General features: G+C 38.6%; 1 protein-coding gene across 2 annotated transcripts in view; it reads left to right on the top strand.

Moving 5' to 3' along the window:
* SRGAP1 (SLIT-ROBO Rho GTPase activating protein 1) overlaps positions 1 to 13,611 on the top strand; it is a 147,413-nt gene that overhangs the window by 97,887 nt on the left and 35,915 nt on the right. For both annotated transcript variants that reach the window (XM_032208281.1, XM_032208280.1), the window contains exons 7-10: positions 6,473 to 6,694; positions 7,683 to 7,784; positions 10,519 to 10,716; positions 10,837 to 10,921. In XM_032208281.1, the coding sequence (XP_032064172.1) occupies positions 6,473 to 6,694; positions 7,683 to 7,784; positions 10,519 to 10,716; positions 10,837 to 10,921 (607 nt within the window). The remainder of the gene's footprint in view (positions 1 to 6,472; positions 6,695 to 7,682; positions 7,785 to 10,518; positions 10,717 to 10,836; positions 10,922 to 13,611) is intronic.

Raw genomic sequence — 13,611 nt, forward strand, 5'->3', positions numbered from 1 at the left:
TTAAACTATTTATTGACTACATATATTTCTTAGAACATAAACATCTTAAATGCAAGTGCATGCTGCCAGCTCACATCCAATTTTTCATCCACCAATATCCCCAAGTCTTTCTCCTCATGGCTACTCTCCATCCATTCATCATCCAGTCTGTAGTGATGTTTGGGATTGCCCCAACCCAGTTGCAGCACCTTAGACTTCTTGAGCTTCATGAGGTTTATCTGGGATCACTTTTTGATTATGTCCAAGTCCTTCTGGACGGCATCCTTTCCCTGTCTTGTATCAACTGCCCTACTTAGCTTGATGTCATCTGCAAACTTGCTGAGGGTGCACTTGACCCCACTGTCTATGTCATTAATAAAGAGAGTAAACAGTACTGGGCCCAGTACAGACTCCTGTGGGACCTGTACCCCTTCAGAGGCTGGAAAGATGCTGATTTAGTCTTCTCTCCTGCCTTCTCTTTTAGAGCTCACATTTCCCAGGAAATGTCTCCAGGGTATGTTCCTACTGTGTCAAAACTTTTTCAGAGTGGAAAATGCTTCTGGTTCTTACCGATGTTCACAGAGTTTGCCATAGCAGTGAATGCTGTAGAAACCACAGCCCTGGAGCTTCACAAAGAATTGTGAGGAGAAGCGAGCTGAAGCTCTCTGTACATATATACAAAGATAACACTCTTTGGAGTTCGTGTTTGAAGAGATACTTACACAACCATGAAGTCTAGAGCTTTCTAGCAGCTCTACTCTTTAACAGAAATTTACATTTTGCAATATTTCTTAATGCTGGAAAACAATACCTACTTTGAGTGGCTTTTTCCAAGCCATGAATAACATTATTTTGGTGAAATGGCTTTAGAAATTACACTTCTCTAAAGAATTTAAATGGAAAATTTAAATGTCCTTTTCATCACTGTTCTGTAAGAGTTGGCTATAAACGTGTGACCAGAATTTGCTTCAGAGCCAACTCAATCTGACTGAGCTTCTTTAAAGGAAGTGTCTTGCAGACATTTGTATTTAATCAGAATATTCTGTGAAAGCACTGCTATCTAGACGGAGTGTTTACTACTTGACAGAGGAAACACTTTCTGTAAATGCAAGAGTCTTGGCAAGATTTTCGGGTTATATCATCAGAATGTGAGACATACTTCCCACTGACCATATGTTACAACAATCCAGACTACCTCATTCTGTAAATCTACTAATGTAATGGGACGATTTTGAGTTTTCAGAGCAGGGGTGGTTATTTCACTCTTTACCCCCTCTACTTTGTCCTTATTTGACTGCTTTTCTTTCTGTGCTTCCCTGAACTCTCTCTCTCTTTGCAGAAGGAGATTACTTCTCCTTTGTGTCTGAATTTCAGTTAACATGGAGGGGATTTAGATCTCCCTGAGCTGTTGATGTTGATTGTAAATGAAAGTGAATGTTTTCCTACATTACTGATAAATATGTCTGATGAAAATGGGATAAATATATGGAGGAGCACAGTGAACTGTTTGTAACAAAATTGGGGATGGTTGTGGGATTTACTTATATATTAAAGATTTTTTTCCACTGCAACTTGATTTGTGAGGTTCATATGGAAAATCCTAAGTTGCAGTTCCTTAGATGAACTCAGTCTGAACTGTTCAACTCGTTCATTTCATTAACAAAGCTCAGGGCTTCTGACTTAAAATGATGATGTGGTGTTCATCTTAAGCCCTTGTGATAAAAGCAAGATAAAATATTACTGGAGTCTTAGCTAGATGCTTTAATGCATTTCGTGAGCTGAAGGCTGGGACCAACATTTGCAGAGAAGTGGGGGGATAAGCAGGATTTGATACGTACAGTGTATTTCTGCTCTCACCATATTGTTCTAGAGAAATTTGATTTTTCTGATGAATATTTCTTCTCTTTTGAATATGTAGTAGGATCTTTTTCAAGTGAAGGACAGGATTAGTTTTTCTCCTTATGTGTATCATGTAGGAAGTAGCAGAGTGCTTTTTAGCTAAATTAAATAAGCTTTGTCTGATACATAGATTTTTTTTTAAGATTGTGGATTTCTGAGGAATAGTAGCATACACACCCCTGCTAAGCAGACTATTAGTACCAGCATCTGTCCATGTGGCACAAATTATGACTCATTTATTTAAAGAGTTCCATGTATTTGTGTTTGTGAGTTTTATCTGAGTATAAGAGGAAGGTAAGGAACTTCTATCAGAGTTAGCATGCATTCTTGTGATCTGAACGTAAGTGCTAGGAAATAGTGATCAAAACTAATTTCACTGTAGTTCTGCTACTGGCATAAATACAATGTTTATGTGTTGATCTTCCTTAAAGTGGAGTTTCCAAATATCTAATTGCAGTCTACATGCTTTGGATGGTTAGGAAGTTAGAGAGCATTAAGCTGTTACAAACTTAATTTATTCAGTAAAGGTTCTTTGTTAATCATTCACAGAAGCAAGTTTAAAATTAGGCTAGAGCGTATGCAGCTCACAGTCTTTATTATAAGTTCTCATAAATATGATGTGTACAGTCAGATCCCTTTGATTTGAATGTTGATGTTTGTGTACCAGGGATGATTAGAACATGACTTATTTAGAGGTTAAGGCATTTTTATGAATTTCTGTCTCTATTGGCATTAGAATTTTATTATTGTTCCTGAAATGAAATGAAGATCAGCTTGGTTGTTTGGTTGCAGCTCTGTGCTAAGCACTGCAGTTTGTTTTGTTCAAGCCTAAATATACTCTGGGGTGCAATAAAGAAAGTAAATGCTCTTGAGACTGCTTCAGATTAAATTCCAAATAAGAATAAAATGCAAATTACAAAATTAATTTTTCACACATATCCCAAATGCATCACTCATCTCCCTCTACTTTAGCCAACCAAAAGTCTTTACAAATCCTGAAATGCAATAAAACTCATAGTCTGTGACTTCATTCTCTCATTCCTCATCTTCGTGTCTTACTGCACCAACTGACATCTCATCTCTCTAGCCCATAGATTGATAGCAGGTCTTACTGACTCCAGGCTGTCACCTTAGTGTCCTGATGAGCGAATCTCAAGGATTCATATTTCTTTTGGCTAAGTGTGGTTGCTCATTTGAGCTTTACAAGTCTTTTAGGTCTACTTTTTTTTTTTTTTTCATGAGAATCATGTATGCATGCATGTATGTGTAAGTGCATACATATCTACCTTTTTGTAATACCTCAAAAGTGGTGTGTGGTTTGTTGTTTGTTTGTTTGTTTGTTTTCTTCCAGGGTTGGGCAGCAGCAGTTTAGTAGCAGTACTTTACATTATTAGTGTTAATAATGAGCAAATGCACCAAGTGTTGTCTCCATTGTAGGCATCTCTAAACCATCACTAGTGCTAACAGATGAAAATAATGCTCTCCTCTCTGAATAGCTGTGAGTTGGTATGGTGGCAGAGCTGTTTCCAGGTTAAGAATATCTTTGTCTCTCAGTTTTCTGCCAGCCTGGCAGAAGTAAGAGTTGCAATGTCTTATAATTTTTCATTTTGGTTTTAAAAATATAGTACTACTTATACAAATTCTACTTTTACGTATTTTTTTGAAGTAAAATTCTAAATCCAGGCATTTTAAATTCCACTCACAAGGCATTCGTTCAGGTTCTGGATTTTGTTCCTGTTTGCTCTGCTGGCATTAACACTGAAAAAAAATATAAAGAAAAAAATAAAGCCTTAGTCTGGCAGGATATTCTGCTTCACTGGAGGAATCCTTTTTCTTGGCTGGGAAACAGTATTTGTTACCCTGTACAGCTGTTATCACCTGCAGATAATAACCGAGGCTTTCATTCCTGATCAGATGGTAGTTACTGAGTAGATTAGGGGTTAAACAGTGAAGGTCTTGCATCAAGCTGCAAGGCTGCAGTGTTATACTCCAACTTGTAAAACAGCTGTATCTACCCCCCCTACATCTATAGTAGTAATTCAGTGTGATTTCTATTAATCCTCCAAAATACAGGCTCTAAATGCCTGTAGTTTTATAACACATGGATAGTTGGCCATGCTAAATGAAGCATTGCCCTCCATTTCTTATTTCCTCTCAATTTAGTCTTCCTTGAGGTCTCTCTCAAACTAATGCACACGAAATAAAACAGCTTCCCTGAACCACTTTCTTATCATCACTTTTAGTCTGTCTTTTTCATCCACAATAGTGAATTAAATATGAGATCTGATTTGACGCAGAACAAGAGAAAAACACCGTGAGATTTTTCCTTTTAGAAACAATATTTTTGGGACTGGGTATCTTTGAAATATGGATGGGCTTTAATATAAAAATTGAGTGGCTGTTACGGTACATGAAACACACTTCCATTGTATAAATGCAAAAGAAAGAGGCTAAGCCATGTGTGTTTGAATGAACATGACAGCTTTTTTCCTTTTTCTTTAAATAGTTCAAGAGCTAGTTTTTAGGTAGTGGTTTGTTTCTCTTGAACACACAGATTTAAGTATGGTAAATAGGTTGAAAACTCTCTTTCCTACCCTTGTGCATGTGTCTGTCTTTCTGTCTCTCTGTCTTTTTCTCTTTTATTAAATAAGGAGGAAAGGGAAGGGAACATGATTCCTAATGAGTTGTAAGGGTTTGTAATAGCTGTGCAGGAGGGATGTGTATAAACATGGTATACAGACAACTGAATTCAAACTGCTTCTTTACCCAAATGCATCACTTGGCTCTTGAGTTCTGCAGGGAAGGATTTTAAGTTGTGGCTGGGCATCCAGGAGGGATGGAGGCAGGCAGAGGCGGTGTGCTCCCTGACTGCCCTAGACATACATTGTCCTCTGCCAGGGACAAATCTCTCCTAAAACTGCAGCAATTTCCAACAGACACCCTATGAGATGAGAAATTTTGGCTACTTTCCTCTGCTGCAGAATGCTTGCCAACAGATTTCTGGTCAGTTTGACCCTGGACCGAGTCAAGCCTAAGCACACTTTTTCAAATAAAGAACACTTCTTTGTACGCAGCTGTTAGCAGACTGATGCTCCAGTATGGGGGTGCCAGAGAGGTTTGCAGTGCTCCTGCCATTACCTGGAAGCTCACCGAGCACAAGCTAAAGATACTATTATCTCTAATAGTATCTCTGCTATTAAGATACTATTAAATGGGGGGAAGAGGGGATTAAGAAAACAATCACTTGATACACTTCTGCTGCAACGCTTTAAAAATATATTCAGCCATTCCGTTAAAATATTAACTGGTAATGAATAATGCAAATGTAGGGTGTTTAAAATTCAGGAACAAACACAATTTACATTTTACCAATTAGGTTTCAATTATATTCCAGGGTTATTCTCATCCCTAGAAATAAAAGAGATAAATTATGACTCTGCATTTAGTAATGATGTGTATTGCTGGCTCTGTCTGAGCATGGGAAATAAGGTGTTTACAGTAAGTACGCTTGTACTGTCAGGGGAAAGGATGTGAAACTGTTGGCACTGCATCGATGGCGATGATTTCACCCGGTGTGCTGTGTTCAGCCCTGGAGCACTCAGCACCAGAGGACATGGAAGTATTAGAACAAGTCCAAGGGAGGGCCACAGAGGTGATCAGAGGGTTGGAGCACCTCTCCTGCGGAGACAGGCTGAGGGAGCTGGGGTTGTTCAGCCTGGAGAAGAGAAGGCTCCAAGGAGACCTTACAGCGGCCTTCCTGTACCTAACGGGGGCCTGCAGGAGAGCTGGGGAGGGACTCTGTCAGGGAGTGTGTTAGCTAGAGTAACGACTTCAAACTAAAAGAGGGGAGATTTAAATTAGATATTTGGAAGAAATTCTTTACTGTGAGGGTTGTGAGGCCCTGGCACAGGCTGCCCAGAGCAGCTGTGGATGCCCCATCCCTGGAGGTGCTCAAGGCCAGGCTGGATGGGGCTTTGGGCAACCTGGTGTGGTGGGAGGTGTCCCTGCCATGGTAGGGGGTTGGAGCTGGGTGGGCTTTAAGTCACTAATGGGGGAAGCAGTTGTGGTTTTGTTTTTGTTTTTGTTTTTCTGTCATGGCACATACATGGTTAGCAAGAACTGATTCATTTTCAGTTAGGTGCTAGCATTGACTTAGATGCATAGGTATATCAAGATATATTTAAATAGATTATCTGAGGCTTACATGACAATAATACTTTACATGTCAATAATACTTTACAGTATTGTAAAAGTCCAGCCCACTTCTTGCTGGAGTCCCAGAACTTTTGTATGTAAATACAGTCATTGCACATCTGTATTAGATAAACAAATCCAAACATACATGTATTGCTGTACTTGTACACTTGATCTCTTTTCCAAAACTGTCCTTTAATTTTTGCAATAAAATTAGGATACTAAATGCTTACTGTCTTGACCCTAATACCATGTTTTGATGTACAAGATATTTTGTAGAATACTTTGAAGACAGAAAAATTTCTGGACATAAAATTTTAGTGATAATTTATGGTTTTGTGTATTGGAATGGTGTTCTTGCCTTTTAACTGGTTTTCTTCTCCCTTTTTTCTGTTATTAGTGTTGTGATCTTGGATACCACGCAAGTCTGAACAGAGCCCTAAGAACATATCTTTCTGCAGAGTATAACCTTGAAACTTCCAGGCATGAGGGACTAGACATCATTGAAAATGCAGTTGACAGCTTGGAGCCACGAAGTGACAAGCAGAGATTCATGGAAATGTACCCCACTGCTTTTTGTCCGCCAATGAAATTTGAGTTCCAGTCTCATATGGGTGATGAGGTCTGTATAGTGACAAATATCCCCACAGTGGTTATTTCTCTTCCTATACACCAGGATAGAAATTTTATCCCCTTTGACAAAGACACAGAATGGTAACAGCTGCTATTGCTACCCAAAATCAAGTAGATCAGCAATAACCTTTTGCAAAACTTGCAGCACTGTTCTGAGCTTCTTCAGAGTTCCCAAATAAAAGGTGTTGTGTGTTATTATATTCTGTATCACACATTATGACATATCCAGAAGATTTGCTGGTGAGCCTGTGCTCAGTCCAGCACCAAGGTAAGTTATGACTTTATTGGTTGCACACTGGAACAGGCTCCCCAGGGAAGTGGTCACTGCACCGAGCCTGTCTGAATTTAAGAAGAGATTGGACTGTGAACTTAGGCACATGGTCTGAACTTTTGGGTAGACCTGTGCGGTGTCAAGAGTTGGACTTGATGATCCTTAAGGGTCCCTTCCAACTCAGGATATTCTATGATTCTATGATTCTATGTTTTCACTACCTCTCTCTCCTGTAACAGAACTTGTGATTGTTATTTGAGAGCAGCTGGAGATCTCCAAGCCGTGCCCACTGAAATGCAGCCCTTTCCCTTTGTTCTCCATTTTATCATCTGGAGATTTCAAGAGTACGGGGTTTCCCAGCTGTGCCCTGTTCTTGCATTCCAAAGGCCAGTAGCAAAGCAGAATGCAGAATCACCTGTGTACATCTTCACAGGAAGGGAACTCCAGGGTTTGCATTGCTGTATGACAGAGAAGCGACACAAAGCAGCCATACAAACAGGGCTGTGCTCTGTAGTCCTAAAATGGGGTGTGTACTTCCACACCTCATAGCATATAAATGCTTTAAATGTAGATGATTACATTTTATTGTCTGCTTTATTGCATTTTAGTGGCATTGATAGGAATTCACCTCATGTTAAGGAGAGCAACCAAAGACTTGAATTTTTTTCTTCTTTGTATCTCACAGCTCTTTCTGATTCTTTATTAGGTTTGTCAAGTCACTGCCCAGCAACCTGTGCAAGCAGAGCTTATGCTTAGGTATCAGCAGCTACAGTCACGGCTGGCCACTCTCAAAATTGAAAATGAGGAGGTAAGGTCTGTGTATGCATGGCCTATGCATCAGACACTATTTTCAGGAAGATGCATTGTTCTCTACCTTGTCAGAAGCATGTAAACAACACTAAAATGGCTCCAATCTATATGAGCTGTCCTAATTTTAAAAACAAATACTGGCAAATATGCTAAGTTAGAACCATGATAGAAAAAGCTTCTTATATACCTCTTTTTTTTTCTTTTTTTTTTTTGTTGTTGTTGTTGTTGTTGGAGACATTTCAGGGGATGTAAAAGAATGCAGGATTTGGCTTGCAGTAAGCATGGCTGTTTGCCTGAGCCAAGTATACTAACAAACCAGAACGAAACAGCAACATGTGTTGACTGCATATGTATTGTTCATTGTCCTTTTCAGGAGAGGTTTGAGGTAATTCAGTTTCAGCTAAAACATATGTATATTCATATGCTTCTATACATCTGTCTCCAAAATTATTTTAGTCTGTTTTCACACTTTTATTTATCAATCGTGAATAATTATATGAAAATACGAAAATAAATTTACTGTGTAAATAACTTCCAATAGAGAAAAAAACTCCTGATGTTTTTTTCCTAACCATTTTATTTATTTACCCACATATTTCATCCAGTAGTTTTGATTTTTAAAGGATCTCTTGTATTTTAGAGGGTGCTTTTTTCTTCTTTTTTTTTCTTTTAACCAAATGTTTGCTTCCAGACACTCAAATGCTAGTGCTCTTTTGAATTATCGAAATAACTCGATTCTTCTATAGCTGTTCAATTTTAGAGAACCGCTGAGCTGAAAAGAGTTGAAAGAGTTGAAACAGGCTGATTTTTTTCCCATGTTCATATGCCCATCACTTCACACTACTTCCTGAGACCCATTTAGCCTGATGTAGAACTTAATTTGGAAGATCATTGGCAAAGTGTTATGTAGAGGCTCCTTTGGTAGCCAGCTTTGTGGATGTGATAAACATGGAAAACCACAGAATTTGCACTTAGTCTTTTCTTAGGAGATTAAATATGCATCATCTATAAAACTACCACTTTTCATGCCTGTTACAAAATGGTCAAATAGGTTGAATTTGGAGGCAGTTCCAGAGATGTTAAAAGAAGTACAATTCAGGAATTAATATCAAGTGTCTCAAAGGTCTATGTTTCTGAAGTCCTACTTGTTCAGCTGGTTCAGATGTTGTATGTTTAACTACCTAGAGATACTGATATGTGTATGAATGCTTCACTTGTCAGAATTTTCTTTGGCTTCTTTTAAGCGCATGTAGATCCTTGTCTGCTTTATAGATGTTTGGAAACTTCATCTTTTACCTTTCCATGTGGTTATAGTACTAAGTTCTATATTTTGCGAGTGCTTCAGTGAAAACTTGCAGGGCATGTATTTTTTTGGCATGTTATAGCATATAGTTCTGTGGCAGAAAGCCACTGAGCACAGTTACTGTTTTCTGTGACCACGCTCTGTCCAGTCCCCAAATTACTACTTCTGAAGGTCAGAGGAATTTGGACTGTCTTTTGTGGTAGCTGAGTCAAAATCTGTTATGCTTTCAGCTGCAGCTATTTATAAACAGGAGTACTGAATGCCTGCCGTGGGAATAGCTCACCTAGCAAAATGCATTTTTTGTAAACTACAGAAATACAATGCTGTTCTCTTTCTTCTGCTCCAGCAGTAGAGAGAGGCCCCATCGTGGCTATAAATTGGACTTTTATCCAATTTAAGACAGTGTTAAAGGCCCTCAGTTTAAATGGGTATCTTCAATTAAAGTACAGGGATGTTTTTGTGTTCGTGTGTGCTTTTTTGATAAGCTTTTGGGATTTGAGTTTTTCTCATTCTGTGTCATGTCTTGAATGCCTAGAACAAAATAGTAATGCCTGTTAGATTTGTATGGTAGTCTTTAAAAAAAAAACAACACTTGAATTCAGAAAGTGTCTCAAGGTAGCAAAGACAAAAGGAACAAGAGAGGTATTTTTCACCAGTGAGTGTAAGGATATAGAGGGAGAAATCATGTTGGCAGGCATAAGAAGGTTATTTTCCTGCACTGGAAGTATGTGTAGAAGTGTGCATGAGTCAGTTGACTCTACTAAAAAGTCTAGAAAAGCAGAACTGGGAGGTAAATTACATCCTTGTCAGTCTTGCCAGTTACTTTTATTCCAGTGCTAGTGGAAACACTGCATCCTCTGTTCCAAGGCATTCATCCCTGGGTTTCCATCATGGCTGTGCTCCATAGGAAGTGCTGTGAGACTGGTGTAAAATATTCTTTCTCCAGCCCTCTCCTCCAGCTGTGTCCAGACATCATTGCCCTTCATACCACAGTGCAGTGCCATGGATTTTTAACATGGAAGAATATGCTCTGCTAGCCAGATGCTTTAATATACAAGTTGAAACTAGCAGATTCAGGCATATGCTGAAGAGTTAACCCTTCAGCACAGCCTGTCATCTCTATTTCCCGTTGCCCCAAATTAGGGACCATAATCAAATCACATCACATTTCTCTCACATACAGTCAACACAAGAGTACATCAACATTTATGGATTGTACCATGGTAAAGCAGAGAACTAGATGTGAAGCCTAATGATGTTATTTTTGTGTTACATAGATATCTGGTTTAGTACATTTAATTTTTCATGTTCACACAACACCGTTTGGGCAAGTATGCCAGACCATTCGTTTAAGTAAAGAGCTTCCATTCTAGGCTGTTCTGGTACGTATTTATCTTTCCATTTGTTAAGTTGTGCTTTTTAATACCAGGTTAAGAAAACAACAGAGGCTACTTTGCAGACAATACAAGATATGGTCACCATTGAAGACTACGACGTGTCAGAATGTTTCCAGCACAGTCGCTCAACAGAGTCTGTGAAGTCCACAGTCTCTGAGACATATCTGAGTAAGCCTAGCATTGCAAAAAGAAGAGCTAACCAGCAGGAAACCGAGCAATTCTATTTCATGGTATGTTGGTTGCTTCCTCATTCATGTGATAACAGATCAAACACCTGAAGTAAACATTGTGCAGAAATTCCTGGGATTTAAGTCACATACATAATAATAGATTGATCTTCATCTCTACAGAAATTCAGAGAATATTTGGAAGGTAGTAATCTCATCACAAAGCTTCAAGCAAAGCATGACTTGCTGCAGAGGACACTTGGAGAAGGTAAATATCACACAACAAACCTAAAAGTGATCCCAAAGTATACACTGAAATTCAGGATGTATGCTGGAGGAAGTGACAGAGCTTAAAGCTCAATTGTCCACTCAGCATAGATTTGATTTTTAACCAGTCATACTTTTGATGAAGTGGTAAGACTGCACACCCTAAATCAAATCTATTTCTTCAACAGATACTTATTTCCACTGTGCATATGTTTAGACAAGTGACTATATTTGGAGATGGAACTATTGAATGAAAAACCTCATGTCTGAAAGGAGAGCTAACACGATCAATGCAGGGTGATTTGAGAGCTGTGATAAATGCACTACTTCCCCAGGATTCCTGATGACTTGTTTTTTTTTAAGAGTTAAGGGAAAGTGATATTTTTCAAGCATGCAAAATTATCCAGGATACATATCTTAAAATGGACCCACTAGTGCAACATTTCTGAAACATGGACATGAAAGTCCTTCTTGCAGTGTTACAGCTCAGTGAAGCATTTATGAAAGGTAATAGGTTAAATCCTGACCTCACTGTTGTTCTTCACCTACTTCCAGTACTGAGACTCTTACAGACTTACTTAATGTGAGATTCTACAAAGTATTTTCTCATTGTGAATTGGAATGAATGAAAACTAAATGCGTAGCTCTATACCTGCTGATTATCATTATTGCATGTACAATTATTTGAATCTTTACAAATTATGATGACAGAGAATTATCCATTGTCCTGAACACACTCCATAATTTTTAAAAAATACATCTTAAAATGCAAACCAAATGAGCAGATTCCCATAATTAAAAGGAAGTAAAAATGAATTGGGACAGCAATGAATCAGGCACTATGCATAGTTCTAGCCCACCTCTTAGCAGCCCTCCCAGCAGGCACTTCCTTATGGACCAAAGGGAAAAGGAAAATCATACCACATGCCACACAGAGTGCTACAGACTTGAGAGGAAGTGTATTACACCACAAAGAATAAAAATCCTCTCCTGAAGGTTAAAGACTGTAATTCAAAGTTCAGACACGAGAAAGGAAACTTTTTCTCTGAAGAGTAACAGGATATGTCAATTTATTTTCTTTTTACTGCCAAAAAAATGTGTTGTTAATCAGACAATTTTCTTGCTTTTAATATAAAACACCAGATCCAAAAATCCAGTTGTGAAGGTGCCTAAAGAGCTATTAACATTTCTGTGGCTGAGACCCAAACAAAGCCCTTGTCCAGGGAGTAACTAAGCATGAAATAAGCAGTGTTTTCTTGCAGGGCTGGGCTGTAGAAGGTAGTAACTGTTTTCAGACAGCTAATTATATTATATTCTTTCTCATAGAAGTTTTCATTTAGTAGGATTTGGTTCCAAGTGCTGAGAAGTTTATTCCCACAAAAAAACATGCGGCTATGTTGGTCAAAAATGAGGAATTTTTTCCTCCAAATGCTCACAAAAATGTATTTGGAAAAATAAATATTTTTAATTTGGAAGCCCAGTAAAACACACGATCATTTACTGAAGGGAGAAGAATAAAAGGCAGTAGAATCCTTTGCGTAATGCATGTGGGAAAGAAGTAAGGGAAGAGCTATATCAAAGGAAATCCAAAGAAAAACTGCTCAGCGGGATGTCTTAAGTGATAAATTGCTGTCAGACTCTGGGCAGTTCTGCTGTGCTCGGGCATGCTCTGGCTGTTCTGTTTGAAGCATTCCCTTTGACCCAAGCAGCTGTAACCCCAAGTCGTTTATTTCTGTTGCCCACACTGTTTTTGCACATAGTTGTTATTCTATCACCATGCCATAGAAATAGTATCGCAAATGTATACATGCACACTCAAAGCCAATATTTGGAGCAAAAGCCACCATTCCTGTAGAGTTAAAAATTTTGGGTACCCCACTTTATTGAGGTATGTCTTGCATGACAACACACATGCCTGGGAAGGAAGACCTGGGATCTGTGCATGCCTTGAATAGGGATAATTGAAAGGATAGAGAATTGAAAGGGTAGTAAAATTACAAATATTAGTAGTATTAGCTAGTATAGAAAATATTTCTTTTTAGGAAGTGAACTAACTGCTCCCCTCCTCCACTCAAACTGCCTCTTCTGGAAACTTTCATCTCAGCAAGACAGCTGACAAATGGGGGGAGATGGAGGAGAGGGGAGAAAGAGAAGAGAAGAAGAATAAAAGAGGAGAGGGAGAGGATGGTCTAAACAGTAATTTTCTTTGGCACACTCTCTCTTGCTTTTATTCAAAAACACGTGGTGTCCACAGCACTGACAGCATTTGGATTTTGTTCCCGCTGATCATCTAGCTACTACACCATTGCTCTTCATGGACACTGCAGATGCATTTTCATGATCTGCATAAGGAAGATAGATAAAATGCTCTGTGCTGAGTATGCATGTGCAAATTTGGAACAGTAAATGAGGAATACTCAAACAAAATTGATACTATACATAGGAAGCACACTTACATCCATGTTAATTCAGACCCAAGGCACATCTATTGAACCAAGCAAAGAGAAATGCAAAAAGAGAATAAGCAGTTGTAAAAGAAATTGACTCTATGTCCCAGATAGTTTTTACCCTCATTTATTAAATATCAGAGATGTGTTTAAAACCTCCAGACTTGGGATTTGTAACATCTCTTGTTTAACTAGCACTTATTATTGGAATTCTTAGTCTCAGTGAATTTCCCTTGATTATATG

Source organism: Aythya fuligula, chromosome 1 (genome assembly GCF_009819795.1).
Source record: "Aythya fuligula isolate bAytFul2 chromosome 1, bAytFul2.pri, whole genome shotgun sequence".
Taxonomy (NCBI): Eukaryota; Metazoa; Chordata; class Aves; order Anseriformes; family Anatidae; genus Aythya; species Aythya fuligula.